The sequence below is a fragment of the Toxoplasma gondii genome, chromosome XII (genome assembly GCF_000006565.2).
Source record: "Toxoplasma gondii ME49 chromosome XII, whole genome shotgun sequence".
In the NCBI taxonomy this organism is placed as follows: Eukaryota; Apicomplexa; class Conoidasida; order Eucoccidiorida; family Sarcocystidae; genus Toxoplasma; species Toxoplasma gondii.
The window spans coordinates 4,716,823-4,744,311 of record NC_031480.1 but is presented as its reverse complement, the minus strand read 5'-3'; the positions used below and the strand labels follow the sequence as shown (position 1 = coordinate 4,744,311).

Genomic DNA, 27,489 nt, shown 5'->3' with positions numbered 1-27,489 from the left:
GAAGGAAACGAACGTCGACTGCGTCGGTTTCTGAAACATCGACGCGTTTCGATTGCGCTGGAGGCGTATATATAGGGGGAGATTCGACAGACAGCTGAGGAAACATCGAAAAAACATGAACAGAAGATCTTTTTCTTGTTTCGAAAAAACCTGGTTCGGAACGATCGAAGAAAACAAAAGCTCACTGCAGAGAAGACACCCTTCTACTCACTTGTTGCTCGCCAACCGGCTAGCAGAAAAAACAGCGCCATGGCCCCGGCTTCTTCCTCGTCCTTTTCTTCTTCCTCCTCGTCCTTTTCTTCTTCTTCCTCGTCCTTTTCTTCTTCCTCCCCGTCCTTTTCTTCTTCCTCCTCGTCTTTCTCTTCTCTGTCTTCCTCTCTCTCTTCTTCTCTCTCTTCCTCTCTCTCTTCTTCTCTCTCTTCTTCTCTCTCTTGTCCCCCTCCTCCTGCGTTGTCTTCTGTCGCCTCGTCGTTTGTTCAGCCAGCGTTTCCTTCTGCGGCGTCTGGTCCTCTCTCCTTGTGGCCAAAGAACTTCCAGCCGAGAGAAAATGCTGCGTCTGCGGCTGGGGAGGAGGCTCTTTCTTCCTTCGTGAAAATTGCAGACCTGAGGCCTGGAGACAGAGGCGTCAACTGCGTTGTTAGAATCTTGCACACCATCCTCCTCAGTTCCAGAACGTTATTCTCCGGTGCGCTCTTTGGGGATTCTTTCTTTCAGAAGACGCCAACGCGACGAGCAGCCTCGAGACACACGGAGGTCTTTGCAGCTCGCGGATCCACCGTCGTTCTTTCCTCTCACCTTTGATGCTTTGCTCCTTTGCTTTCCTCACCTTTCTCTGTCTGTCTCTCCCAGTCATCTCTCTCGTTTCGTCTCTCTTTTCTTCTCTCTTTCCTGCGTCCTCTCTTCTCTCCCTTCTCTCTGTGTGTCTCTCACTGCGCATTTGTTTCTCCTACTTCTCTCTCCCTCTTCCGCAGTTTCTTTCGCTGCTTGATTTCCTCTGTGGGGGGCTTCTCTCTCCTCGGTGCGAAGGTGAAGACGCACACAGTCAAGCGGTGTTTCGCTGTTTGTGTCCTCTCAGGCGAAGTCACAACTTTTTCGGAAGTTCTCGCTGGCGACGAGACTGGCACTATCAAACTCGAGCTTCACGAAGAGGAGCAACGCACCGCATGCAGAGTAAGAAAAGAACTCGAAGTGCCAAAAGAAAGCTTCGAGAGGTCGGGCAAAGGAGAAGGGAGAAGTAGGGAAGAGGAGAGAGTGCAGCGCGAGAACGAAGTCGCGAGAGGAGGCGGGAGAAGAAAAGGGCAGAACTCTGCTCTTCACAGAACATGCCAGCAGCGGCCAGGACCGTCAGTGCTCTCATATCGGGAGTGACAGTCGCTGATGAACAGCATTTAGACGACTTCTCTCAGAAGGGGGTACAGAAAGGTGAGAATGAACTGGAGAGACAGAACAAGGAAAGCGATCAAGGTGCTGCAGGCCGGAGAGGAACTCTTGACGAGGCCGAAGAGAGGAGACAGGGAAGGGAGAGAAGCTGAGGAGATTCGTAGAAGGAGAAAAAACGCGCAGAAGTAGGAGAAGCGCATTTCTCTTTAGGAAGAGAAACAGCAGAAACCATTTCTTCAGAGAGGCAGGAAAGTGAAAGAAACGAGTGCCGAAGAGAGGCTACACGAAGAAAAGGGCGTTTCCTCGTTGATAAAGAGCAAGGGAAGAAGGACCACAGAGAGATACATGCGATTTGGTGGATACAGGCACGTTTAGAGAACCTCTAAAAGTCGAGCAAAGAACGAAGAAAGAAAAGAACTTCTTGCCGTGCTCTCGCTCTCTTCCTCTTCATGTTGATGTACGTCTCGGTCACCACCGCGCTTTCCATTGCACCATTCCTCCCCCTTTTCTGTCAGTCCGTCCTTTCTCCTTTTGCTTCCGCATCGCTGTTTCTCTCTTGAACTCTCCATCTGCACCTCTCCTGCATCTCTCTCTCCCTTCCTTCTCTTTCTCGGCCATGGCTTGGCTCGCTTTTCTTCTGTCTCTTCTTCTCCTCGGCCTTCTCTCGAAGTCAGAGAACTGGATTTCCGGCGTTCTCTCTACAAGAATGCAATTCGTTCAGCGACCGCTTGTTCTTTTTTCTCAGCCGGGATCTGTTGTTCTTCTTCTTCGGGCAACGACGGCACAGGTTGCTGGCGAGATGTCTTTGCGGATTCTACCTCGTGTGGGAGGCGCGATTCTCCCTGCTGAGAAAGAAATAAATATCATTCCTTCGGAAGGACCCTGTCTTTCAGATGTTCCGCTGCTGTCCCTGAATGCTGCTGTCATCTGAGTTTTCTAAATTGTTCCTCGACACACGGTGTTCCTCTCGATAAATCTATCACTGTGTGTCTGCCTCTCAGCTTAAAAAAGTTACTTTTTTTCATACTCTCAAAGAGCTGCTAAAAAACAGACGGTTTTTCATATAATTTTTAAAATACAATTCTGATGTACAACTGGAAACTCTTTACAAGGTTTCTATTTTTAAAATCATAATTTCATGAAAATTTAATAAAAATGTCCCCGAAATATTTCCAATTTAACTTGTTCCAACCTTTTTCGTTCGTATGCCCTTCCTATCTCCAAAAAAAACTGTCGAGTGCGTCTGTCGCTTCCTTCTCTCCAACTCTTCCTCCGACCTGTGATACCGTCTCGTTCTCGCGCTGCCTGCGGCCTTTGACTCTAGCGCCTTTCTGCTCTTTTCGACTTCATGTTCATCTGCAAGTTCCCTTCGGTCTCTGAAGAAGAGCGACTTCTTCCGCTGTGTTCCCTCTCCTGTCTCGCGCTCTCTTTTCGCGCGGAAAAGGATGGTTCGTTCACGAAGAAAGACCTGCTTCCGCGGCATCAGGTAGCGCAAAGCCTTGTGTCTCTCGTTTTGTCTCGGTGGGGGCCCCGTAGGAGGAAAGCAATGTCAACTGCGAAACAGTTTGCGTCTGCAGTTGCCAAAACGTCTCGAAACATGCCGAGACCGGCCTCTGAAACTCGTCTCCAAGCATTCGCTCAACTCCTTACTACCATGTATATCTACTTATTTTATACTTTTATTTACGTATTTATTTATGTATTTGCTTTTCTGCAGATACCTGTTTTTATGTGGGTCTTCGCACGCAAAAACCACGTCTCTGTGTACGCTGACTTCGTTGAGTTCTGCGGCTTCGATGCGTCTCACTCCTTGTCTTTCCCGACTTCGTTGTTTGTTTAGCGGAGGAAGCAAACGGCAGAGAGAACTGAGCAGAAAAGCCTCTCCGGAGAGTTCGGGACTCTTCACAGGCTTCTTCAGACTGAGTCGAGAGGCACGGAAGAGAAGCAGGAAATCAGCGAAGAGGTGAACGAAAACTTGAAGGAAGAAGCGAGACAAGAGACACGACAGGCACAAATATGCGTTCGACCGACCGGAGAGATACCCACCGCAAGCTGAGCAGATGGGGAACCTCGCAGGAAGAAACAGAAAGAGAAACCGAGAAAGCAGGGCACCTTCTATTCAGTAGGAACTCGAGACAGAGATGTAATTGTCTATCCGCCGAGAAGGCGAGAAGAAATGAGGACGAATGGTCCTCTTCGCTTCTGGGGAGAAAGAGAAATATCGAAAAACTCAGTTTTATGGAATCGAGCATATCAGGCTTTTTCAGACGTTTCCTGTCTCTCTGCCATGGTATCAAGATTTTCTTCAATGTCTTTCCATCCTTCTGGAAGTTGTTGCAGGAGGTAGCCGTAGTCGGCGGCGTAGCCTTGCAGAACGAGGACTACTCTGCGGATGTCCTCGCAGCGAAATTCACTTTCTTTCGCGTTCATAAAGGACAAGAGAGACTCCAGCAGTCCGGCCGCGTCGATCGTCGCAATCAGGGCCGAAGAGTTTCCGGCCAAGAGGTCTGCGAAGAAGGAAAACAGCGAATCCTGAGACTCAGAGGGACTGCGCAAAAAAGGAAGGCGAGACACGCGAGCACAGAAGCAGAGAAAAGAGAGAAAGAAGAGAAAGAAGGAAGCAGACAAGCCGTCTGTGAGAACGAAAACGAGACGAAGAAAGAGAACCCAAGACACAGGAGGAAGAAATGAAGAGTGGGGGGTCGAGATGCAAAAGGGAAGAGAAACGAGAATGGAGAGCAGGAGAGAAGACAGTTGAGAAACCGAAGGGCGTCTCACCTTGGGCGTCCTCGTCGGCGGCATTCGAGAAGTACGGAATACGGCCATGCTGGTCAGGAAGAATATTCAGGCGAACGCATGCGCAGAGGAAGAAACAGAACTCCTTCACGCTCATGGACGCAAGCCGCTCTTGGAGGCTTCGACACACTCGGAGAGGCACAGAGGAACCCTGAGAAATCGAGAGAAAAAAGTCGAAAAAGACGCGTTGAAAACAAGAGGGAAATGCAAGAAATGAAGGACCGGATGAGAACAGAGGGAAGCACAGGGGCAGAACAGTGGACGCAGTGAACATGGGGATGAGAAGCGCAAGGTGAACAGTGAAGGACAGGCTTCAGACGAAGAAACAGCGAAGCGAGAGTCGTCAGCCTCGTCGTCTTAGAAATCAACATCTCTGAGAAAGAACCAGTTGTGAACTTCATCTTTAGCAGGCAGACATCGTAGAAAAAGCTGCAAGTGTCTTTCCGGCTACGCTCACGCACATCACCGCGAGGACACCGACCGCAAAGATCAAGGTGATTCTGAGCAAAGCTGCATCCTGTGAAAGCATGAAAGCATGCTTTCACAGCGGCTGCAAGATGGACAGAGGAAAGTGGATTGTTCTACCGGAAAATGGCGCAAGATCTCTGAAACAAACGAAACGCCTTCAGAAGTGAGGCTTCCTCAACTTCGAAAATTGAAGCGCTTCAGTCATTGTTTCTGCAGCTGCGAAGAGCAGGCGATCTGCGGGACTCGCAGATCCCCCAGGCAGAGGCCGGAAACAGAGAGTTGGCAAACAGGAGACGGCGAGAGAGAACGACGCTTCGAGGAGGCCGACGACAGACGCGAGGACGGGGGAAAGAAAACACCGGGAAAACAGTCGAAAAACGAAGGACACCCCGAGAAATGCAGCGCACCGGCAACCAAGCAGAAAACGTCGAAACGGACTGAGGAGGCGAAGCAGAGAGAAGAAGAAAGATACAAGCAGGAGAAGGTGGAAGACGAAAACTCGACAGCAGACAGAGAAGAGAGAGGAAGTCGAGACGAACGCGAAACAGAAAAACGAAAGAAGAAAGAGAAGGAGAGCGAAGAGAGAGAAGAGAAGAGAGAGAAGAGGAGAGAGAGAAGAGGAGAGAGAGAAGAGGAGAGAGAGAAGAGAGAGGAGAGGAGAGAGAGAGGAGAGAGAGAAGAGAAGAGAGAGGAGAGGAGAGAGAAGAGAAGAGAGAGAAGAGGAGAGAGAAGAGGAGAGAGAGAAGAGGAGAGAGAGAAGAGAGAGAAGAGGAGAGAGAGAAGAGAGAAAAGACAAAAGAGAGAAGAGGAACTTACGGCAGGCAGAGCCTGGGCGAGGCGTGCGAAATCGACGACGGAGAATCGTTTGATGTGGTGTTCCATCTGCGAAAGGAGAAATACAGGACTGGTGCGAACAGTGTTCTTCGACTCTGCAGCTACCTGCTTGCATCTCTTCGTTCACAAGTTCCTCGCTCTGTCGGCACACAGAAGCGTCCTGACGCAGCGCATTTCCTCCGCTCTCTCATCTCGCCTCCCGGCTCCACCCCCCGCGCTCTTTCGGCTGTTTTGCGTCTCTCTTCCTTCTCCAAACGCGTGGAAGCGGCTCTCGTCCATTGGCAACATCAGCCGAAAAATGTATCTTGGACATGGAAGCAAACATTTGGGATTAATCTTCATGCTTCGATAAGTGATTTATTCACAAAGTGTGAAACATGTAAAAAGCAGATACGAAATAAAATATTGTAAAACCACTCTCGTTTGCTGAAAGGACCTCCGCAGAGAGACCTGTTGCTTCGCTTCGGCTCGTTCCTCTACTCGACGTTTCTCTTTTCGTTTCTGTCCATTTCCAGTCGCTCGCGTCTCGGTCCGTTCCTTCCTCGCCTTCCCTTACCAGCGGTCCCACAGTGCACGCGACGTCTGCGAGCCTTCCGAGCTTCGCGAAGACCCAGACAGTTTGAGCGACGAACTTCGGTGGCATGTTGCGAATTTTTCTGCCGTCTTGCAGCTGCGAGGCTACGAGGTCCGTCAGCTCGCGGTGCTCGATTTTCAGTCGGACCAGCGCCTGGAGCAGCGACAGTTGGTTGAGGAGGGAGAGAGCGTGGACTTTCTTGTCCATCTCGGCCAGGGCGAAGCGCACAAGTTGCAGGTCTCTCTTCGTCTCCCGGTGATTCATCGAGAGCGCGACGAGGGTGTCGTGGAGCTCGATGGCGTCGAACTGCGAGATTCCTGCTTTCAGCAAGTCCTGCAGAGTGGCGACGAAGGCGGCGAACTCATCCCCGAACGCGCCCTCCAGCTTCTCGAAGACGCGCAGCACAGAGACCAGGTTCAAGACGGACAGCTCTCGGAGAATGAACTCCTTCTCGATGCGCTCCGCAAACAGTCTCCACAGCTCTTTGTCTGAGTCGCCGACCAGCGAGAAGAGCGGGTGCAGAGCCAATACGATTTCCTGGGCGCCGAATCCATTCATGCGGAACTTCACCTTCTCCGCCAGTTCGCGGCACAACTCAGGGTGGCGCAGCGCCGGCGGCAACTTGGAGTACGCCGCTGCCAAATTCGCCAGCTCGAGCTCGTTCAGCGCCTTCGCGACGACCGCGATCTGATTCTCCAGGTGAGGAATCAGCGTTTTCTTCACGTAGTCCTTGGGGATCTTCTGCGCCGTAAAACTCGGATTCACCAGCGGGTCGCGCAGCGGCGCTTGCTCGATCGCAGACGACGTAGTCACCGAGGAACCGTGGGGAGAAGAAGACGCGACGTCGGAGCCGCCACACGCAGCCGCAGAGGTCACCCGCACAGAAGAAACGGAGGAAAAGAAACAGGAGACGAGGGCCGAAGAGCGCGGAGACGGCGACGAGGGAGAAGCGCGACGGTGCTGGAGAGAGAGCGAGCGACTCAGAGAGCGCGAGACGACCGAGGGAGCTGGCGGCTGCGTTGCCCGCGCAGGGAGTGAGGCTTGAGGCTCTGGCGGAAGACGAGAGCGAACCGGAGAGGCGAGGCCGCGAGAAGAAAAGACAGAAGGCGACGACCCAGGAAGGCCTCGAGCTGTCGAAACGCGAGGAGCGCGAGAGAAGCTGCGCGTCCACCGCAGCGAAGCTGGGGAAGAGAACTTCATTGCGAAGCGTTTGGAGGAAAAGCCAGGCCACCGCCACTAACGAAGAGACCTTGACACCTTCCCAGACAAACGAGATGTATGCTCTGTCACAACAGCGAGAGGTCGTCGCAGCCAGTTGACACACAGCATGGGGGTGAAAAACGCCGGCAACAGCACGGCTGAAAATGACGAACAAGAAAGAAAGTTGCGACCCTGAGGGAGCGAACGAGGCTAGCAGCTCCGCAGCAGAGCACACAGTACGCAGGACATCAGTCGACACTGGGAACTACTCGGCGGTTTATCCACAGAGTAGGAGCAGAAAACGTTTCCTCGTGTACACAGCGAGGTGAACGCTCGCTTTTGCGGGGATGACGAAAAGAGAGGCCGGTGCGGGTCTCAAAAAAGAGATAAGAACCGAGAGTCTTCTCGCTCTACAACGCTCGAGAGCTCTGCAGATGTTTTTGCAGAGAAACGATGTCTTTCCTTTGTATTTTTTGGCCGCCAGAGCGACAGCACACGGGAGGTTTACAGAGAGGACACACTGTCAGATGATGTGAACAATCGAGACTTTTTGGATGAATGCGCGAGAAATGGAATCAACGCGAGGAGGCCGCCAGAGAGAAGATGTCCTGCAGACTGCAAGATAACGCTAAGGAAGACGCAAAGAAAGGAAAAACTGATGACACAGCGAACAAGAAGAAAGTCGGTTCGGCACTCTCGAGAACATTCTCGGTCTCTCGCTGGAGATCGGCCTTTAGATGACAAAGAGATAACTGTCTCTCTCTGGAGGCGTCTCTGCAACTCACTGTGCAGAGAAGAGGACGCAGAATAGGAAAAAGGTCTTTTCTCCGATGCAGGGGAACGCTCGAGGAGCAGAAACGAGGGAGAGGAGAGAGGGCAGAAGATGATCGGGAAAGAACACCCTGGAGGTTGCTACAAACGGAGGCGTTTCTCTCGACTGTGGTGCGACCGGACGGACAAGAAGACACGAGAGAAGAGAAACGTTTCACACAAAATGCAACTCTTTTCAGCGTTCCTCCGAAAAAAACGATGGAAAACCAAGACCGGCCACACCGGCCGCAGAAAAACCACTGCTTTCCCCTCTGGAGTTAGAGTCCACCGCCAGCTGTACGTACACCTGACGAACGCGCGTGGAAAATGCGAGAAAACGGAAGAGAGACTTTCTCCATGGAAAGAGAGAAGAAAAGGCAGAAACCGGCGTTTGAAAGAGTGGCTCTCGGGCTTCTCTGGTCTTTGCAACAAAGTAGCGCCGTCGAGCGCATGCAATTCGAGAAAAAGAGAGACACACCACTACACTCGACCTCGCGCGGCGAGAGGACAAACGGTGTCGTCGCCCCCCAGAACAGAAGACTGCTCTGTTTTTGAGTCTTCCAGTCTTGTCTCCTTTTCTTTGTCTCCTTGCCTTCTCCGTTCGTGTTTTTCGTTTCCAAATCTTCTGCGTTCTGGACGGGAGAAAGTCAACTTCTCGGCGACTGCGGGACTGATGGCTTTTTACGAGGACGAGGTGCAATCGAGGTAAAACGAAGACTCTCACTGACTCCAGAAGAAAAAGACTCTCCAGACAGAAACTAAGACACACTCCCTTTTTTCACGAACAGCAGCCTTTTAAAGTTGTGCGCTTGCGCAGCGACGACCTGTACGATTCTCCGGTGTACCTCCAGCGGAGTCTTTTGCGAAGCCGAAAACCGGGGGATGTAAAGAGGATTTCAGTGGTTTTTCGGCGAAGTCTTTGTTTTGTCGAAGCGGGAGGCTGGGGTAATTAGCATTATTTCGAGGTTTTTTCTGGAGACACGACAGCTTTGTCTAAGAGCTCAAGGACAGAATAATCAACAGTATTGAAAAGGACCATCTTAAAAAGAGAGGATCGGTTTACTGAACAGCTCGACCACGGAAATATCTGGAGTATCTAACTTCTGGAGAGACGAATTCGATCTCGAATTGCTCGCTTCCTCTCGGCAAACGGCCTGTTCCTTAAGCTGTAGAGAAACATAAGGAAATGAAAAAGACGCAAAGACCGCTAGTCATCGCCTGAAAACTCTCCGTTCAAGACACTGCAATCGAGGGCATATATACTCACATATACGTATGCATGTATTTATATAACATATATATATATATGTATAACATATTAAGCATGTGTAGCTATGAATGCGTATCCTGCTTCGAACGTCAGTGTTAAAAAGCTTTCTAAATGGATATGCCTGCCACACAAGAACGACTTCCATTTCTTCCGTGTATATGCTGAGGCCAGAGGGCGATCCGTCTCTCGTCGGTTTTCTGAGCTTTTTCTGATGGAACTAGTTCTTTCACCGAAGACGCTGATTTCCGCAAGAGAACGGGTTCGACATGGAAAGCTGATATTGTTACCGTATAGAAAACTGCTGTGACGCTGTCATTTTCCAAAACCGATATAGACCGAATATTTGCATGCATCTTAAGTACGTGGACATATTTTCAAGCCAAAAGTAAATCTATGTGTTGCGACAAGTCCCGATTTGAGTGTGATTGTTGTGAACGGCGGTGTATGAGCAGCTGAAGAAGACTTAGCAACTCGACTTGTGTGATTTCTTGCCAGTCATCTGGACCTCCCAGTGGGGTGGTGTTTGCTTGTGAAGTTGTGGTCTGGAGAGAGGTGACCCCTTTCGTAGAAGACGTCTTTTCTGCTTCATGGTTTGCCTCAGGCATTTCCCAAAAAGAAATGGCTTTCATGTCTTCAGACGCGAGAAGCGGGGGTGGAAGGAAACAGATGCGGCTGTGAATAGACCCGTCGTACGGAAAGCGGCCTTCGTGAAACAGGATTATTGACAAGCGTTTTTCGGGTTTTTCTGCTTCTTTCCTCAGTCCAAGTTCTCTTCCGTTTGCCGACCATGCTTAAGGCAACGAATACCTTGTAAGGATTCAAAGATAGAAATAGTGGAACGCAGTTAAGGGGATCGTCTGAGAGACAGATTCAACTCAGCGCGCATGCATTCGACAAGGAGAAAAGGGAAGTGAACTGTTGGTTGCGATCGGGACTGTGGTGCCTGATCGAAGTTCGCGTTCGCTTGTCACCACCTCAAAAAAAGGCGCACTGCCATTTCGGTGGCACCCCGAGCGCCCAAATGTCCTCCGAAAGCGTTGGCACTTCGTACAAAACAATCCAGCAATGCATGTGACTTCATTCCAAGGACCTGTGACATGCATGTGAAGCAAGAGGGGAGTTGCTTTCGCTGGAAAGAACGCGTTCTGTGGGTTGCTGGCGGGGCTGAAGAAAACAAGGTCTTCCTCAGCGAAAGGAACGACAACGTTAGTCCGAATTCCAGAGAAAATAATTCTGAATGAGACAGGCAACTATAAATCGTCTTGGATGAAAACAGACCATTTGAAAATTTTCAGGTTTACATTTCTTTACTTAGGCCTGCCAGACTTTCCATCAAAGAAGCTATTCCGAGTAGTGTCTTGAAAGGCAACAGGCCTCAGGAAGAACGTCTGTTAACGGTTTCCGTGTCTTGAACGGTTTGCGGGGATTCCGCTTATAATAGGAGACAGTACATGCCAGGAACGAGGACGACAGAAGGACCTCGCGACCTACAACAGAGAGGGGAAGAGCGAACAGACAGAGGACAAGAAAGAGGGGAACGAGACAAGAAGATCTGGAAGTGGACGAGGAAAACGTGTGACGACCCCTAGCAGAAGCGCGACAGGAGAAGGAATGGAAAGACAGGAGATCCAGAAGTCAAGAGACGAGCATTCAGATACAGATTTCTAGGATTAACTTCGAGAAAGGGGCCTCCAACGTCAAACACCCCTCACTGGGTGCCTTTTCTCTCTCTCAGCGTGATCGCCGGGAACCGGAAGAAACACTCTCGAAAACTGAAGATCAGCAAAGGCAAAACAGAAAGAGTTTTCCCTTTCGAAAAAGCGACAAACAGGGACCGATGCCACCTTGCCGGAAAAGCAAGTGAGATGTCATACCCAGCACGGAGGTAGAGTTAGAGGACTGAGGTCAGGAAAGCCGAGAACAAGCAAGAAAGGAAGAGGAGACGGAGATACGGAGATACGGAGAAAGGCAAATGAAGCGAGAAAAGAGAGAAGGAAAAGAGAAATAGGAAGGAGGGAGGAGAGTGAAGGGAAGGGAAGTTTCCACCGAACGTGAAGAAGAAGCAACACGAGAAACGCGCGATGGAAAAAGCGAGAGAGAACAGACAGACCCGTGGACATGAAAAAAAAGGAGAGAAGAGAGAAGTTGAGGGAGAATCGTTTCGGGAACGGCAGAGGGCGACGATGCCTCGAGTGGACTGGAAGGCGCACACAGCGGACAAGGCCAATTGAGAAACGGAACTCTCGAAAGAAAAATCAGTCGTAAAACCTGCATTCACACGGACCCTGTCTTTGAAAGCCGTCTGTCTTCAGTTCTTCTCTTTCCCTTATCTCGCTCCCCGTTTCTCCTTGTCTCTTCCTCTCTTTTCTCTGCGTCTCTTCCAGGGGGATCGTTTCTCGCTGCTTATTCTTCGTCTTCTTCGTTTGAAGACTCTGAGGAGTCTTCTTCACCGTCGTCTTCACTGCCGCTGCTGCTCGAGTCGCTGGAGGAAGAAGAGGAACTTGTGCTCGCTTCCCTCTCTTCTTCTTCATCGTGCGCAAACAACGCGTCTTGACCGCCGCTCTCTCCGTCAGGCTCGGCGGCCTCCGGAGACTGTCTCCGTCGCTTCCGCCCTGTCTCCGAACTGTCTCCGCCTCCGTCACTCGCCTCCTCCCCACTCGTATCGCGCAAAGACGCGTCGGACCCAGACCCCTCGTCCTCTCCACTCATTTCTGGAAAACCGACGGCACACACAGAGGGAAAACGGTTGTTCTTCAAGAGAGCGAATGAGAAGCAGGACGGCGCAGTTGCACTGCGTGAAGAGAGAGAAGACGCCGGCTGCAGGCGACGTCCCCGGAAGGAAAAAGCGCTTGCCAGCCACGAAAAACAAAGACGATACGCGCTCGATACAGGGAAGAAGACAAGCGTTGAAATAAGAAAGTGAGACCGTGCAGAAGACGACGCGAGACGTTCTACGCCTCAATCGAAAGGTTGGCATTTTCTGCCTGCTTTACCAGCCCGCACATCCTCCGCCTTCGAGGAACAGGCTGCCAGCTCACTCAATCTCTCTAATGTCACTGGCTTCACCGACAGCGACTTCGTTAGCCAGCCCCCAGGTGTCGCTACACCGCACTTGGTCAGCTAGGAAACTTTATGCATGACTTCACGTCCAGCGGTCTTTAGGCCGTCTGTGAGTCGAGCGACTGCTTGAGGAAGGACCAAGACAGCTCATCAGCGACAGGCCTCGATATCCCCTACACAACTTGTACTCTATCCGCATGTTCCAGTGGAAAAAAGAAGTTCATCTCCTGTACTTGAAGAGAGACTCCGTCGTTTGTCATGCCTTCATGGATCATCTCTTCCCCCTGCACAGCGTTGGGGGATGTGCGTCTTTTTTCCGACAAGCCTCCGCATCGCCTCACAGTGAACACAAAGACGCGCCTCTGGGAGAGCGACAGTCCCCCCCAAGAGCGAACTTTCACACCGGATTTCCCCCTTCTCGAGTTGAAGCCTTCAGTGTGTTGTCCGCTGCCGCGGTCTGACAAGACAAACGCGTGCAACCCGTTGCACATCGACCCACTTGTCCTTTTTTTCGTTTTCACTGAATTCTCTGGACACTGCAAACCACGGGCCTCACCGTCAACGCGTCGCTTTCCAGGCTCGCGACCACACGCTGCTGCTCGGCGAGCCTCTCTGTCTTCTTCTTCCTCCTTGGTGAGGACGCGAGCAGCGAGACTCAACCGAGGCCGCCTCGCGCTGCCTCCCGCCTTCACGAGAATGCGCCGCTGCGAGTGAAGCGGCACGACGAAAGCAAGCTCCTCTCTCGGCGGCGAAGCGCCTTGCGCCTCCTCCACTGCGGAGGAGGCGTTCGGAATAAACAGAAGGAACGAGTTCTCCGTCGGCGCACCCGCGTCCTTAGCCAGCTGAAGAACAGAGACGCAGGCGTTGACTTTCCACAGAACTCATACTCAGGACCTAAGTTGAGTGCTCGTGCAGAGAGACAGAGAGAGAGCGACAACCGGAAAGGATGAGAAGAGAAAACAAGACGGACGGGGAGGCGAGCACCAGGTTGTTTTCGGGGCGAGGAGCGGAGACAGAGAAGACGCGCGCAAGGGGAGACTTCCAGGAGCGAGGAACGAACGCAAATGAACGGCTGCTGGACGCACATCGGAAACACACAGTGTGATATGAAAAACGACAGACACAAGAAGCACAAAACCACCCACAAAAAAAGTGGATGGCAGCCCTCACCACACACTCTCAAAAACGCTTACGCACAAGCACAAGAGTACACACAACGTGAACACCAAAACGCCTTGAATCCCGGTTTTCTCCGTGAAGCACAGCTTGTTTTCGACGCCGTTCCTTTCTCGCTGTGAACGACGCGGAACGCGGAACAGCAGGCAAGTACTCAGGGATACATCCACACACTCACATGGAGACGCGCTGTCGCTGCTTTCTTTCCAGGCAGCGCATCTTGGCGCGGGTCGCTTCACTCACCATGTGGGATGAGTAGAATCTGGAGAAGCGATACTTTGCGTTGAGTGTCTCTGCAGCTTTGTCTGCAGCCTCGCCTTCTTCGCGCTTAACCTGCGACGTCTCGCTCTCTGGCACTTTGGTGTAAAACCCATAGGAAACGGACGTTTTGGTCGCTTCGTTGACGAGCAAAACAGCCGGAGGCATCTGTCGAGTTGCGCCAGCAGCGAGGGAGCGGCGATCGCCTGTCTCCTCGCTTTCGTCGAGAAACAGCGAGTCTCCAGTGGCCTCTTTCTCGAGGTCGGCCTCCACCTCCGCCGGCAGATCGATCCCCACAGGCAGGTAGTCGTTCCCGCACAGACGTCTATGCGGAACCACCGAGAATATCTGGGGAAACGAGCAGAAAAAAAGACGGAAGATGAAGGATCACCTACGCCAGGCGTGAGGAAAGGATCAGAAACTGAAACGCAAAGCAAGCCGGACGGCCAAAAGGCTAGAGACGCGAGAGTCGTAAAGCACGGGAAGAGAGCCACACAAACTTGGCGGAAGAAGCGAAATGTGAGATCAGAGTTTCCTGCCCTTTTTCGTTCTTTTCTCTCCTCCTCGTCTGAAAAGAGATGCCTTTTTTGTCGAGCGGTCTTGCGAAACTTTCTGCTTTCAACGCTGTTCGCCGTCTCGTAACGTCCGGCGGGTGTTTGTCTCAGGCGCATCCCATGCCAATTGTCATCTCTGCCTCTCCGTCTTCCGCGACCCTCTGTATGTCCCCTCCTTCTTCAGCCTTCTCCACATTTCTCTCTGTGCCCCTCTCGCTTACCCTCTTCGGCTTGAGGTGCGGCTGCGTCGGGTGTCTATACAGTCCAGCGGCTTCGAAGGCGCCTGCTCTGTCGGCGTCTGTGCCCTCTGGCGCGCGCGACTTGGTCCCTTCCGACGCCTTTCCCTTCTCGCCTTCTCGCTTGCTGAGCCGCGCTTGCTGCATGCGGTGGAGAGCCAACTCGGGCAGCACGTTGGAGACGATGTCGAAGTCTTCCGCCGGCAGGTGCTGAAACAGGGAGAAGGGCGCACTCGCCTGGCCTTTGCCGGCTGTACGTACACCCGAGCCACCTACCACAGGCGGCGCGGCCAACGGTGGGACCGCGAGGAGGTTCGGATACCCCTTGGGGTTGATCAGGTTCGGCAGAATGCCCGCAACGTCGAATTCTTGGAGGAGCTGAAGAGAGGCGACGACGTCGAAGACATTTGCACCCGTTTCCTCGCCGACCTCCTCGAGAGGGATCGAGTGCCCCCCCCCTGCCGCCCCCAGCTGCCGAGTCAGGTGCCGGGTCTCCTTCGACGCGGCGTCCTGTGCAGGCGGCTTTCCGCAAATGGCCTCACGGCTGAAGGGATACGCACAAAACTTCGGCGCGAGAGGGATTCGCGGCAGAGGTACTTGAAAAGAAGGCGAGTAAAGATACAGAGATTTTGTTTGCAAGTAAGCGAGAGAGCCGCTCGGGCGGAAGTTGCGCGAGGGAACAAAGGCGAGACGCCGGCCAGACGGCCGGTCTTCTCCGGCGCCAGCGCCGGTCGCCTGACTCGCAGGCCTTCCTGTCTGCCTCATGCTGGACAGGCTAAACGACGTCGCGCAAAATCCCAGAGGACAACTACAAAAAAGCGGAAATCAACTGCGAGGCGACTTCAAGAGGGGTTGAGACTGTCAGGGGACGGAAGAGACGACGGGCGAAACACAAGCGTGGACAAACCGGAGGGCGACGGCACACTAACTGAAAGACAGAAAAACCTACCAGAGGAAGGAATAACGAAACAAACGACGGAGGCGAAAGGGAGTATGAGGTAAAGAAAAGAGAACGAGTAGTTGAGACAATTGCGCGCGCATGCACGACGGAGAAACCTGTGGCGGAAAATCGACGGGTTGTCTGGACAGCAGATCCGAGAAAATTCTGAGTCTGCTCCGTTTCAATCCATCAACTAACGGATTTCTAAAGAGCATGTATTGGGCATGTTCACGTTTCTGTCGACGGGAGAGAAAACATGACGCTGAAACGCCTGTTCGGGCGTCACTCCTAGTCGCCCCGACCTTGAGAGGCTACCTAACATCCAGTTCCTATCTTTGGGTTGACGATTTAGCGTAAAAGGCATGTCTGCGTGCCTTCTCTACCGTTACGCGGGAAACAAATTCGCGCGAAGATACCTGTTTGAAGGTCTCGCGTTTCTTGCCTGTCTTTGCGACCTGTGAGAGAGTAGGCTTCTTAACCGGCCGTCGGGGCTGCATGCCCTCCTTCAGAGTTGTGGCGCTTCGGACGCGCGTCGGCTTATATACGAATTTCGCGTTTTGGGGCCGGTGTGCCTGCGGCGCGTTGCTGACTCATCCGGCTTTCTCGGTGAACTTGAGTGACGGGACAGGAAACGGTCTGGTTGCTTCCTTTTACGGCTTCTCAGCGTTTTCCTTTCCGGATGAAGCGCCTTTTTGTGCCCAGCTGAACGCCGACAACCGTCGACTTTCGCCGGAAAAACCAACCGCGCGTGTCTCTCCTGCGAACGCTTGTTCTTGACGCGAGTGCTGAGAGGTAAGGCAACAGACAGCAACATGACAGGACGAAAGCATCTGCAAATCGGGGAGTTTGTGGCTTTTTCAGCGTTGCCATAATATACAGGAGTGTAGCCAGCTGGTCCAGACGACAAGTGCGCCTGGTATCGTCGAAAGTCAACGTTCGAGGGAATCGCCTGCCGTTGAGCCGCTGTTTGCCGTTGAGACACACACACTTTCAACCTCACGCTGTCCGTTTTGTTTCGCGCTAGCATCAAGTTAGGTAACACTCGCAACGACTGCTGCTGGACGGAAAGCCGCCAAGACAACTGGCGTGAGCATTGAGACAGTTGGCGGAAAGAGCGAAGAGCCTGCCAAAAAATCCACAGTTTTTAAGTGGCGCGGTTTAGTGTTCTCAGAGGTACAGCCGTTCTTGTGTGGCCAGTGAAGAGAGACCGTGGCGCAAGCGTTTCCTCTTTGTTGCTCACATGGTCGTTTGTTTGATTTGCAATTCTGCGCTTCCTTGGCTTCTTGATGTTTCCCGTTTGTTTCAGGCTGGTCTTGTGGCACCAAGCGCGGACGCCGTGCTTTCGCTCTCCTGTCAGAAACAGAGAAACAGACACTTCCAGAATCTCGTAGGATTCTGGCATCCAAACTCTCTTTTTGAATGGGGTCGTGAGTTTTTTTTTCGGTGTCTGTCAACGGCACGCGCGGCAACGTGACTTGTTCTAGGCCCTCCATACATCCTTCCTCCCTTGCTTTTACGGACGGCGAAAACCCAGAGGTTTTGCGTCTTCAAAAACAAGATTGACGGAATATCAGTCCTGCACCATCAGCTTTTTTTCACCATGGAAAAAATGGAGGGGCGAAAGTCTTTTCGCGTTCTGGGCACCCCGCTGCCCGTCGCCGCGCTCGCGGCAATCCTTCTTCTCGGGTGTATGTACACACGAGCCGCAGGCACCCCGGACGACTCGTTGTTTCCGCTTTCTGAAGACACATCCGTGGATCCTCGCGAGTCCTTCAGCGCGGAGGACGTCCTGAACGCGTTTGTTTCTCCAGAGTCCGTGGAGTCGTTGTTTGCCAGCATCGTTGCAGAGCAGGTAGTCGCTACCTCCGGCAACCTGACAGAAAGCGCGCCGCGGGACCGCGATTCCGCGCCAGAGCGACGATCCGACGGAGGCACTTTGCGTGGTCACCCAGAAGATGCAGGGGAACTGCTCCGCCTCCTGCTGGCTGACAGCGAAGACATGGAGCTGTGGAAGGCGAATTTCTTTCGGCACCTCACCCACAGCATGCGTCACATCGTGCGAGATTCGGTTCTCGTCTCCGAGAAAGCTTTTCCGTCAGAGCAGGCGGACGAAGCGGGCCGGGACCCCGGCGACCTGAAGAAGGCGCTGAAAGAGACTGGCGAAGACGTCTTCTGGGAAAGTCGCCCCGCCAGCTCGAATGCGGCCGTCGCACTCATCAAAAGAAAGATGGAAAAACAAGCAGGAAAAACAGGAGAAGGTGCTGGACACACATGGGAGCCGGAGGTCTCCCTTCGCTTCAGGTACTTGAGTTTGAAGGACGCGAAGAAACTCATGGGGACCTTCCTCGTCAACACCAAAGTCGAGGGGTTCCCGACTCCCAAAGGCATGCCGCTTCCCGCGAAAGAGTTCGAAAACGCAACAGAGCCGGTACCTGCTCACTTCGATGCCCGGACCGCCTTCCCTGCATGCAAAGACGTCGTCGGACATGTCAGAGACCAGGGCGACTGCGGATCCTGCTGGGCCTTCGCCAGCACAGAAGCCTTCAACGACCGCCTCTGCATTCGCAGCCAAGGTACACCCGTTCTGTTCACAACTGAAGAAGCAGAGAGTGTTACGGTCCACTCAGTCAGACTTCCCTTAGTGAACGTCTTCCAGAGTCGACAAGCGACGGTGTTCAAGCGACAACTCAACATAGTTCAGATAGAACCACAACTGACAGACGGGTCTGTACACGTAAACGGGTATATTTACGTATAGATATACATATATATATATATATATATACATATATATATATATACATATATATATATATATATGCATGTATATTTCCCCATTTGTCAGTCGATATCTAGACACAGTGCAGAAGGAGAGCCAATTGACAGATGTTTCGGTGGACTTGCTCGTCGGTATCTTTCCGTGCTTACCTAGATCTGAAAGCGCATTTCTGTGGATGTGTCAGCATGCTGTGCGAGGGAGAAGTGCGTCTGGTGTCTGTCCATCGGTATCGGAGAGGCAGACGCGGTATTCGCAAAGACGCGCTTCAAAGCTGAATTGCTGAGGAGACTCTGCGAACCCTCCCACTCTTTCCCGGGCATTCTTACGTCGCTGTTTTCTCACTTCACAGATGCGTCGCTTTCGCTGCTCTGCCTCGTTCTCTCAGGCAAAGGACTCATGCCCCTGTCTGCTCAACATACGACGTCGTGTTGCAACGCGATTCACTGCGCTTCCTTCGGTTGCAACGGCGGGCAGCCGGGCATGGCGTGGAGATGGTTCGAACGCAAAGTAGGGAAGCGCAAAAGACTGGCCTTAAACTTTTGAATCGTGTGAGAACAAATCGTGACAATCATCTAGTTTAAATGCAGAAGAAACAGCTCGTCCAGTTGGTGAAACGAGAACTTCGTAGTTCAGATGACTGCTTTGAAGAATTTGACAGGACTGTCACCAGGAAGAGATGAGGTGACACAGTCGGGAAGAGAGAGGGACGAGACTGGGCCTCAAATCGGACAACACTAGAAGAACAATGGATCGTAACTCTTCACAGTATTGAGCCAAGGAGAGCGTGTGCTACACATCAGTGTGTTTAAGTTCAGATGCTCGGTAAATGGTGAATAGAAGCCCTTCTGATTGAGGCATCATGTATTCCACCGCGGCGTTTGATGCCTCCAGTCTTTAGGGGAGGAAGTTCGTTTCCAGGAAGAAACAGAGATATACCTCTCTGCACGTGAGTGCATGCACACGCGCGCAGCGTCTGTTGAGAAGCTGTCCGAAATGCTTTTCTACGCATCTCTCCTGACGACAGAGCTCGTTATTCAACTCGAGCAGGCGACTCCTCTCTGGTGCGCCAGTTGATCAGGAGCATCGTCCTGGGAGGAAGCATCTCTGAGAGGGACTGTTCACGGACCCCTCGGGTGTGGGTACACTGAGGTCACGAAATAGCGAGGTCTCTGTCTTGCATTTTGCTTGTTTAACTGGGAATCAGAACCAGCCGGTAGTTGCTTGAGCCGTTCCAGTGCAAGTAAACCGTGTAACACGCTATTCGCTCATACCCTCCAGAAGGGAAGGTAAAACGGAATAAGATTTCACAGAGACTGGAACGCCTCACGGACGAAGGAAAGTCGTACGCTCGGTAGACTGCTGTAGAGGCTGCTGTTGTTTATCCACACGGTCGCGGAACAGTTCTTGCTTGAGTTCCGGAAAACCTATGGAAAGATGGGGTGAAGCTGGAGAACGTTTATGTAAGAGGTCTTAAGGAAACGGGACAGGTGGGCTGCTAACCGAAGAGTCGTTGGTTCACATCCAACCTTAGGCAAGTACTTTTTCGTCGCAAAATACAGTTCGAAGGGAGAGAGGTGAGCTCACACGTTTACGAGAGTGTGTCGAAGCGACAACTGTGTCTTCTTCGTTCTTAGGGCGTCGTCACTGGAGGCGATTTCGACGCTCTCGGCAAAGGAACGACTTGCTGGCCATACGAAGTACCCTTCTGTGCTCATCATGCGAAAGCACCCTTCCCCGACTGTGACGCGACCCTCGTACCTCGAAAGACTCCCAAGTGTCGAAAAGACTGCGAAGAACAAGCCTATGCAGACAACGTCCATCCCTTTGATCAGGTGAGAAACAGAGAAGACGATCCATGTAGACACCTGTGCAAGAACGTACAAAGTTCAGCGACTGAGGACCTGCTTCATTCGCCTGAACCCCACCGATGTGGAGGAACTTCGACGCCGGGGGATACGGAATTCCAAGTCCTGTAGGTTGCTTCTCTGTGGGGGGTCGGTGTGTGTTGGGGACGCTGGGTGTGAAAGACGCAAACGGATGCAGATGCATAAAAAACCAGAAATGGACTTCTCATGTGCTGTCTGTGACCTTGCTTCTGATTTCGTTTTCAGGACACACACAAAGCGACCTCTGCGTATTCACTCCGGTCTCGCGACGACGTCAAGAGAGATATGATGACTCATGGACCTGTGTCGGGGGCCTTCATGGTCTACGAAGATTTTCTCAGCTACAAATCCGGTGTTTACAAGCACGTCTCTGGCCTCCCTGTTGGTGGACACGCAATCAAAATCATCGGGTGAGGCAGCAAGCATCCAGTTACCGCACTCCGCATTCAGGCCACGTCTATACATATCAATACATGTATACAGATACACACATACACACATACGTACATACACACATACATATACACGTGTACACGGCATATATATATATATATATACATATATGTTCACATGCATGCATGCGTGTTAAGTTGGTATGCGCAAGTATTCGAGTGCATGCAGTCGCATGTGAAATTCTCTTTTATGTTGTGTCTGTTTGAGATTTAGAGTAAATTGACATTGTACAGAGCGTCACTTGACGTGTCTGCACGGTGGAGGGAGAGGTGGGCAATGCTGTCGATGACGAAAGCGCTTTCTCTGCAGGACAGCTGAGAGCACTTGCTTAGGGAAGATGAGGGATGTGAATGTTCATTCGTCAGGAATTCACGACGCGAATTGTACTTACTGGTTGGCTTGCTACTTGGGCGTATCGAAAGACCGTGATTCTACTAGGTACCATTGTTCGACGAGCTGCCGACTGCCCAGACAGCACTCGAATCGAATTAACACAGAGACGCTGCAGTGCGTACGAACCTGATTGTAACGTTTCTTATGGGATGCAGAGAACCCAGGCTCTTTGCGGATTCTGGCGTTGTGTATAGAAGTCTACAAAATACAGATTGCGCATGTCGTTGCATTCGATGAGTTTGCGTGTCTCCATTGGTGAACCGGACTGTTTCGCTGCTACGCTCGAGAAGGTGAGCGCCCGCGCTTGAACCAGAGGCGCCTGGAGCGCATCGAAACGCGAGAGAGACGGGAACAAGTTGAAGTACAAATGATTCGCATAACGTGCATCCGCCTTTCTGTAAAAAAGTCGAAAACGCAGGCTTCTCCTGGTTTGTTCACTGTTCAGGTGGGGCACTGAAAACGGCGAGGAGTACTGGCATGCCGTGAACAGCTGGAATACGTACTGGGGAGACGGTGGCCAGTTCAAAATTGCGATGGGGCAGTGTGGTGAGTTGTTTGCCCGCGTCGACGAGCTGCACGCCGAGGCAAAAACAAAAAACTTGGTGACTTCTGATGGGGAAAGTCTTTCGACGCTCCGTTGTTTGTCGGCACTCCTCGAGCTTTGCCTTTGTTTCTGTGTCCAGCGCGAATCGTCTGGAGGGGCTCTTTCCAACAGAGACGAGGTGGTTTGCGAAGGTCGCCCTTGCGTGTGGATTTTTAATGTGCTTGAACGTGTGGTGACGCGGAAATGAGTTTTGCATGCAGAACGGTTTCGTTTCGAAGAGAGACAGGAACGTGACTCGGCGTTCAACACAGTCGCTCACCTACACTTCGTTCCTCTTTGGGTTCGAACCCAGCTGTACAGGGACGCTTACAGTGGGCTGTATAGGCTGCTGTTTATCGAGTCTAACGTCTATTTCTCCACTGGAAGAAACGGGAATAAGCGTGTGCCGTGCTTCGCTCCTGTGTAACGAGTGTAAAGTCCCTGTTTGATGAGAAACGCAGAAACTGCTGCTTTTGCTTCAGGCATCGACGGCGAGATGGTGGCTGGCGAGGCTGCGTGGCAGGAGACCGAAGGCGTGGTGAACGGCGAGGAGGAGCTCCCGGGCCAGCATGCATCTGGCGCGAGGGTCGGCGCGCATGCAGAGGAGGAGAGAGAAATGTAGTGGTTTTTCCATTGACGAAAAGACTTCCTGTTTGCGGAAAGAGGCGGCTCGAGCACGTGGGGGTGGCGGTCTGTTTCTAAGAAAAGTACCGGACCTGCGCGGTGCGTTTTACATGCAAATTCCTGTGGGGGTACGTCCAAGCGTGGCGTAGCCTTGGATGACCTAAATGCTGCCTCAGAGCGTTTCTACCAATTCCGTACCGGCGACCTCATGATCTTTGTCTAAAATCTTGATGCAGGTTTGTGTTTGCTGAATGGGCTTCAAGTGCGTGTGTTTGATTATGACGATCGAATCATCCGAGGCAGGTTTCAGCGATTTGCTAGCTGGACGTTGGTTTCTCTGGCGGTGCCGGTACCATTCGCGATTCTGTTTGTTTTACACCGGGTACGCGAGAGCACATGGAGAAGGAGGTACAGTGGGTTTGCTTCTTGGCAGTGTAACTCGTTTGCGCTGAGGACGCACAAGAGAGAACATGAGAACACTGCGAGCGCGTGGTTTGGTGGACAACCCAGTTGGCTTCTCGAATATGCAGTGTTTGTGTTTTTACCGGGAGTGTAGCGGTCGGGGCTGATGACGCGACGTGGGAATACAGCGACGATGGCTTCTTTTCCTGTTGTGTGGAGGAGCTACCATCATTAAGGTCCTACTCAGCTCCTCGACAGAATAATCTCAACACACTGACTCTTGACACAGTGCCGACGTTCCTCTAAAAGCGATCCTGAGGGCGAAAACGATGCGTGGCCACAACAGTAGCGGGAAATAGTCCAGCTGTGGTGGCTGCCGCCAGGGTGTTGTGTCTTTTTCGGGGTCCTGAGGTCCTTGAACGTATTCATGGTTGGCCACGTGAATGTTCTCATTTTTTGTACACAAATGCGTGTTACACACGCGGTGAAATGGGGAAAATGCTAATATACGTCCGTCCCAGCTTCTGCACAGTGCTTTGGTTGTAAGTGGGATAAGCTTGCAGCGTGTCGTGCCGAATGCTACGCGCAACGTGGTGACAAAACTCTTGAAAACCTTTTGGCGGTTCACTCATATACGCTGAACCGCCCGCGGGTGTGGATATCCATATGTATTCCACGCGACGATACCGTGTTTACCACATTCGGTTTTGGCAAGAATAATGCACGCCTGCAGACGGCGTGGACGAGACTTGGGGACGTGCTTGACAGTCACGAGTCCGTCGCGAATGAACAAACGTAACGATGAATTCAATAAAGAACGCTCTTCAATATCTGAACCAGACCTAATATCCATTTACTGGGTCAAGTGATTTCAAGTGTGGATTAGTTTCAATGTCCGAGGCAGACCAATCGACGGGATACCGGAGAAACTGTGTCGAGCGATACACGACGTTGCCCCGCTGGCAGCGCTGCCAGTTGTACGAAGAACGCATGTATTGGATAAAGACGGCAGACGAGAATGCATCTTTTAGGTGTTTTCTGCCTTAGTCCGAGTTTCTGAAGAGTTTGCTTGATTCGGTAGATTCGCAGAACAGTGGTAGATATAACGAATTTCCATGTGCCTGCTGCTACGTCTGAACGGGCCTTCGTAGTCTGTCGCGTTTTTTCGTTAGGAGTAATGCAAGTGGATAGATTTCTGTGCCAGTGTTGTCACGAGGCAGTTAGTCGTACGAGATCCCGATAGAAGAAAAGAAGTGAACAACATACGTCAAAAGGGATGTGGGCGGACACACACGTCGAATGACTCTCGTGCACGAGGTGCTGTTTCCAGGCCCTGCGGACACGTCAGAAACTGTCATTCAGCACCTTGTCTCGGGATTCGCAGGTGAAGGAGCATCGCCTTCATTGCCACGAAGGGGCGGACGGATCGCCGAAGACAAAGCCGACGTCGGTCATCAGGAGATGTGCTCTATACTGGACAGAGCTGAACCACAACGTGCTAGGCGCCATGAAAAAAAGAGAGGTGACTTGACGTGTTAGAGTTCAATGAATGTCTGGCAGAGCCCAGATCTAAGGCAAATCTGTAGAGCCCTAAGAAGCGTGTTAATTGCGAAACTCCCCAGACACTTTCTTACTCGTTCTGCGCACAGTGCTGTTTCTCGAAGCCAGGCTTTTGCCATGACATCAGAAGTCTGTTTTTCAGAGCAGACACTCCGACGTGTCATGCTTGGCAGCAGAGCGTATCAGGTGTACAAAGTCGGCGACAAAACAGAGGTCCGCATCGCATGCGGCAAAAGTGTGATTCCGATGTTTTTATCAGAAACCAACACTACGTGTACAGGTCGCCACACGTGCAGGCATACACACGTAGCTAAGCCAGGGGAGTTCGCAGCCAATCATGGAGGTGTTTCTCAGGCTGGAGAAGACAGATTTCTGCGCGGAAACAAACACAGAGAATTTTAACCCCAAACGGGGTTTTCCCCCGATGTGAGTCTTTCTTCACCGGACAACCCAAGCGATTCAGGGGTCAGCAAAAGGCGTTTGCCTACTTGCTTCCCGAGTGTCTACACAGCAGTCGCCGACTCCACAGTCAACCGAAAGATGCATTTCGTGGAGCTTGGCAGCCAGCTGCTTGGCTCTCATTTCCACAAATGTGGAAGCGGAAACCGCTACACAAGGCGGTGGGTCAACCAGAAGAGATCTCTGCCGAGAGACGGACCAGAGAACGAGCGCGAGGACGGCAATGCTGGCCAGAACGAGCGCCGCCACTCCCAAAGTTCGACCCGGAAAACGCAAGTCAAAGACGCGGTAGATGTACCCGTGAGCGCCGTCGCCATTCGGGAGATCTAGGAGGAAGACAACGACTTGCACAGCAAGGTAAACCATGATGAAGATGTACGCAAAGACGACGTGGCGTATTGGGAGTGGAATGCGCGACAGGAGCAGCGAATGCATGAGCGTGACAACCACAATCATGAGGTGTTTCCACACTGAGTACCAAGATTCTGGAAACTTATTGCCATTCTGGTTGAGAAGTAAGAAGAAAATCAGACACACCCCCACAGAAGCAATGAGGTGGACGCTGTGCAGCAACCAAACAATCGAAACGAGGAGCGGCGTCCGAGGTCCTGAACACTTCGAATCCGATTCGTGTTCTAAAACGCGCGGTTCTGATTCGGATTTCTCCCGCGCGCAAGCGCGTTTTCTCCTCACACAGGGGCATGCCAAACTGTCGGGGTACGAAGGATTCGGTGCCAAAAGAATTCCCTCGACACAGTACACTTCGTGCGACATCAAATCGTGGTAGCCCGGCAGCAGCAAACAATCTGCAAGCTTGCGTCGAACTGTGGACTTCGGCGGCAGAGTGGGAGCCGTGTGTTTGCTGCGGATGCAAAAACATCCCCAAAGACCTTTCTCGGGGTTGTAGTGAAGATGCCGACTTTTCTGTTTTGTCAGCTTGCTTCCGGCGGACGGAGGAGTTTCATTTGATGTTCGTGCGGCCCAGCCCTGCGACTGGACAGTCTCTTTTGCAGAGACTTCCCGGGAATCGTCCACGCCTGACGTCGGATTCGCTTTCACATCAGCGTGCTCGACAAGTTCGGATAAGACAGACTTCTCTGGTGTCTCCTCTGTGTCCGTGCCTGGAGAATCAGTTCGCGTGCGGAACGACCAGGCAGCTCTTACTGACAAGAAACAAAGAAGGCAAAAGTAGATCGAAGTCATGTACGAATTCCAGTTGGTGAAGTACAGAAGCATAGGCCAGCCCAGGTCGTTCTTCACGTCGCTGGAGGCAAAGAATTCGAGGACCAACAAAACGACACACAGGACAAGTCGGATGAGGACCAGCGCCGCCACATCAATCAAGTTGGGAAAGTAGGAGGAAACAAAGACCTGTCTCCAATCCCGATGGTGCAAATCAAACGACCAAAATCTTCTGGTGAGGCCAAGTTCGTACCGCAGGTGCGCGGAGTAAGACGGAGAGGTTCCGGCATAAGGAACGTGATGCAAAGCCGGTTTGAGGGAAAGCAAAATCGGCTGTTCAGTATCTCTGGCATTTCCTCCAGGCGACTTCTTCACGTTCTCCGCCTCGTGCCCGTTGTCCGCGCCTTCCATCGCTGACGGGCTGAACCGCCGTGGGCTTGCCTCCGTCGACGAGTTCTTGGGGATGTTTTCTTCCCATCCCCAGAAAAGCCGGGAAATATCCTGCAGAGGGAGTGCAGGGAAAACATCTGCTTCTCCGGGCGCTCGGTCGCTGTGATTCGCAGACCGCGGTGATTCAGATTCACTCTGTCGGGAGGCTGCAGCGTTGGTCTCCCCAGGATAGGGTGACAATTGCTTCCCTTGCTCGGTCTGTTCACGCACGATTGGAGAGTTGCATAAGTCATCCATCTCGCGCTTCCCTATCTGCACCAGTCCGGAGTCGGCTAAAGGCATGCAAATACTGGCAGAGCCCTCTCGCATTTCCTGAGGTTCTGTTCCAGCTTCGTGCACGCGAGCGTCCATCCTCAGAAACCGGATCAGCCACTATGAAGAACAAGAACGCGGACACAGTGTGCTCGAATCACTGGTTTCCTTAGTTTATTATGAAAGTGTTTGTAGGTTCTGTGTAGCGCAACGCAGAAAACCAGATTCACGTGAGGAACGCTGGTTTGTGCGGTCTCGTCGTTCTGTAGAACAAACGTGCGTTCGACTCGCTTGCCGCCCAGCTGAAGTTCGTTACTGGAGTGACATATGAATCGATGTGCAAAACAAAGACAAAAGAACGGTGTGGACGTGGCTCAGGGATTATCCAAACGGGGGCTCACGATGAAAGAACTAAGGAAGCCAAGAGACCGTTGACGTTCTCGATTAGCGGTCTTTCCAAGTTATCGCGGAATTCAATTTTTTGCAAACAAGAAGTCAACGGATGACGGACAAGGCAAAACAAAGCGTTGAGACAGACGGTGCAACGCCTTCTAAAGACAACGAACAAAGACAAACCTGGAATGTTCAGAGCACTTCCCTACAGTCTACATTGGGTTCGCAGTCAGCAGGGGCAACTTTGTTAACAATTACTTATATAAATCTTGCAGAAGAACACGCAGCCCAACAAATCAAGTCCAGACCAAAAACTCTCATCTGTAGTTCTCCGGTCTCTTGCGTTGCGGGTCAAAAAAACCAGCTGAACACACGACGTTACCAGAACGAGCTGTACCTTTCGCGCTGCTTGTGCAGAGCGTTCTCAGAACTAGTCACCACATCAGAAACGAGAGACAGAAAGATGCAGTCGAACCCGAAAATAGAAAGGTACGAAGTAGTTGCGCGAAGCCTGCAG

At 52.0% G+C, this 27,489-nt stretch overlaps 7 protein-coding genes across 7 annotated transcripts; 4 read left to right on the top strand and 3 right to left on the bottom strand.

The window, feature by feature from the left end:
- Positions 1–6: 6 nt before the first annotated feature.
- Positions 7–3,558, top strand: TGME49_249698 (hypothetical protein). The gene is made up of 3 exons (XM_018780910.1): positions 7–685; positions 1,076–1,170; positions 3,221–3,558. Exons 1-3 carry the CDS (start codon positions 250–252, stop codon positions 3,434–3,436), a joined length of 747 nt encoding a protein of 248 aa, XP_018635048.1. The 5' UTR covers positions 7–249; the 3' UTR covers positions 3,437–3,558.
- On the bottom strand, positions 2,628–8,439 carry TGME49_249690 (hypothetical protein). The gene is made up of 4 exons (XM_002367261.2): positions 6,035–8,439; positions 5,461–5,526; positions 4,159–4,327; positions 2,628–3,887 (listed from the first exon to the last, which is right to left on the bottom strand). Exons 1-4 carry the CDS (start codon positions 7,250–7,252, stop codon positions 3,634–3,636), a joined length of 1,707 nt encoding a protein of 568 aa, XP_002367302.1. The 5' UTR covers positions 7,253–8,439; the 3' UTR covers positions 2,628–3,633.
- Positions 7,750–10,498, top strand: TGME49_249685 (hypothetical protein). Its single transcript, XM_018780909.1, has 2 exons — positions 7,750–8,767; positions 10,094–10,498. The coding sequence occupies exons 1-2, from the start codon at positions 8,136–8,138 to the stop codon at positions 10,125–10,127; spliced, it is 666 nt and encodes a 221-aa protein (XP_018635047.1). The 5' UTR covers positions 7,750–8,135; the 3' UTR covers positions 10,128–10,498.
- Positions 10,041–16,025, bottom strand: PAF1 (RNA polymerase II associated Paf1 complex component PAF1). The gene is made up of 4 exons (XM_002367260.2): positions 14,602–16,025; positions 13,812–14,174; positions 12,949–13,234; positions 10,041–12,043 (listed from the first exon to the last, which is right to left on the bottom strand). The coding sequence occupies exons 1-4, from the start codon at positions 15,379–15,381 to the stop codon at positions 11,736–11,738; spliced, it is 1,737 nt and encodes a 578-aa protein (XP_002367301.1). The 5' UTR covers positions 15,382–16,025; the 3' UTR covers positions 10,041–11,735.
- A 163-nt stretch (positions 16,026–16,188) lies between these two features.
- On the top strand, positions 16,189–23,558 carry TGME49_249670 (cathepsin B). The gene is made up of 7 exons (XM_002367259.2): positions 16,189–16,348; positions 16,863–18,129; positions 18,721–18,842; positions 19,970–20,167; positions 20,447–20,631; positions 21,513–21,613; positions 22,133–23,558. The coding sequence occupies exons 2-7, from the start codon at positions 17,157–17,159 to the stop codon at positions 22,270–22,272; spliced, it is 1,719 nt and encodes a 572-aa protein (XP_002367300.1). The 5' UTR covers positions 16,189–16,348; positions 16,863–17,156; the 3' UTR covers positions 22,273–23,558.
- A 118-nt stretch (positions 23,559–23,676) lies between these two features.
- Positions 23,677–24,638, top strand: TGME49_249665 (hypothetical protein; the record flags this gene model as incomplete). Its single annotated transcript, XM_018780908.1, has 2 exons — positions 23,677–24,198; positions 24,496–24,638. The coding sequence occupies exons 1-2, from the start codon at positions 23,976–23,978 to the stop codon at positions 24,636–24,638; spliced, it is 366 nt and encodes a 121-aa protein (XP_018635046.1). The 5' UTR covers positions 23,677–23,975.
- Positions 24,431–27,218, bottom strand: TGME49_249660 (hypothetical protein). Its single transcript, XM_002367258.2, has one exon. The coding sequence runs from the start codon at positions 26,676–26,678 to the stop codon at positions 24,696–24,698; it is 1,983 nt and encodes a 660-aa protein (XP_002367299.2). The 5' UTR covers positions 26,679–27,218; the 3' UTR covers positions 24,431–24,695.
- Positions 27,219–27,489: the final 271 nt, after the last annotated feature.

Coding starts and splice junctions, on each gene's coding strand:
- TGME49_249685 (XM_018780909.1), top strand. CDS start 8,136: ATGATCGGGAAAGAACACCCTGGAGGTTGCTACAAACGGAGGCGTTTC. Junction 8,768..10,093: donor GAGGACGAGGTGCAATCGAG/GTAAAACGAAGA, acceptor TTCTTTCCTCAG/TCCAAGTTCTCTTCCGTTTG.
- TGME49_249698 (XM_018780910.1), top strand. CDS start 250: ATGGCCCCGGCTTCTTCCTCGTCCTTTTCTTCTTCCTCCTCGTCCTTT. Junction 686..1,075: donor TTCCAGAACGTTATTCTCCG/GTGCGCTCTTTG, acceptor GTGTCCTCTCAG/GCGAAGTCACAACTTTTTCG. Junction 1,171..3,220: donor AGCAACGCACCGCATGCAGA/GTAAGAAAAGAA, acceptor TTGTTTGTTTAG/CGGAGGAAGCAAACGGCAGA.
- TGME49_249690 (XM_002367261.2), bottom strand. CDS start 7,252: ATGAAGTTCTCTTCCCCAGCTTCGCTGCGGTGGACGCGCAGCTTCTCT. Junction 5,527..6,034: donor CGTGCACTGTGGGACCGCTG/GTAAGGGAAGGC, acceptor CTCCTTTCGCAG/ATGGAACACCACATCAAACG. Junction 3,888..4,158: donor CGCCGACGAGGACGCCCAAG/GTGAGACGCCCT, acceptor CCTTCTTCGCAG/ACCTCTTGGCCGGAAACTCT.
- TGME49_249670 (XM_002367259.2), top strand. CDS start 17,157: ATGGAAAAAATGGAGGGGCGAAAGTCTTTTCGCGTTCTGGGCACCCCG. Junction 18,843..19,969: donor GGAGATGGTTCGAACGCAAA/GTAGGGAAGCGC, acceptor CTTCGTTCTTAG/GGCGTCGTCACTGGAGGCGA. Junction 20,168..20,446: donor ACGTCCATCCCTTTGATCAG/GTGAGAAACAGA, acceptor TTTCGTTTTCAG/GACACACACAAAGCGACCTC.
- TGME49_249660 (XM_002367258.2), bottom strand. CDS start 26,678: ATGGACGCTCGCGTGCACGAAGCTGGAACAGAACCTCAGGAAATGCGA.
- PAF1 (XM_002367260.2), bottom strand. CDS start 15,381: ATGAGGCAGACAGGAAGGCCTGCGAGTCAGGCGACCGGCGCTGGCGCC. Junction 14,175..14,601: donor CGCACCTCAAGCCGAAGAGG/GTAAGCGAGAGG, acceptor TCGTTTCCCCAG/ATATTCTCGGTGGTTCCGCA. Junction 13,235..13,811: donor GATTCTACTCATCCCACATG/GTGAGTGAAGCG, acceptor TCTGTTCTTCAG/CTGGCTAAGGACGCGGGTGC.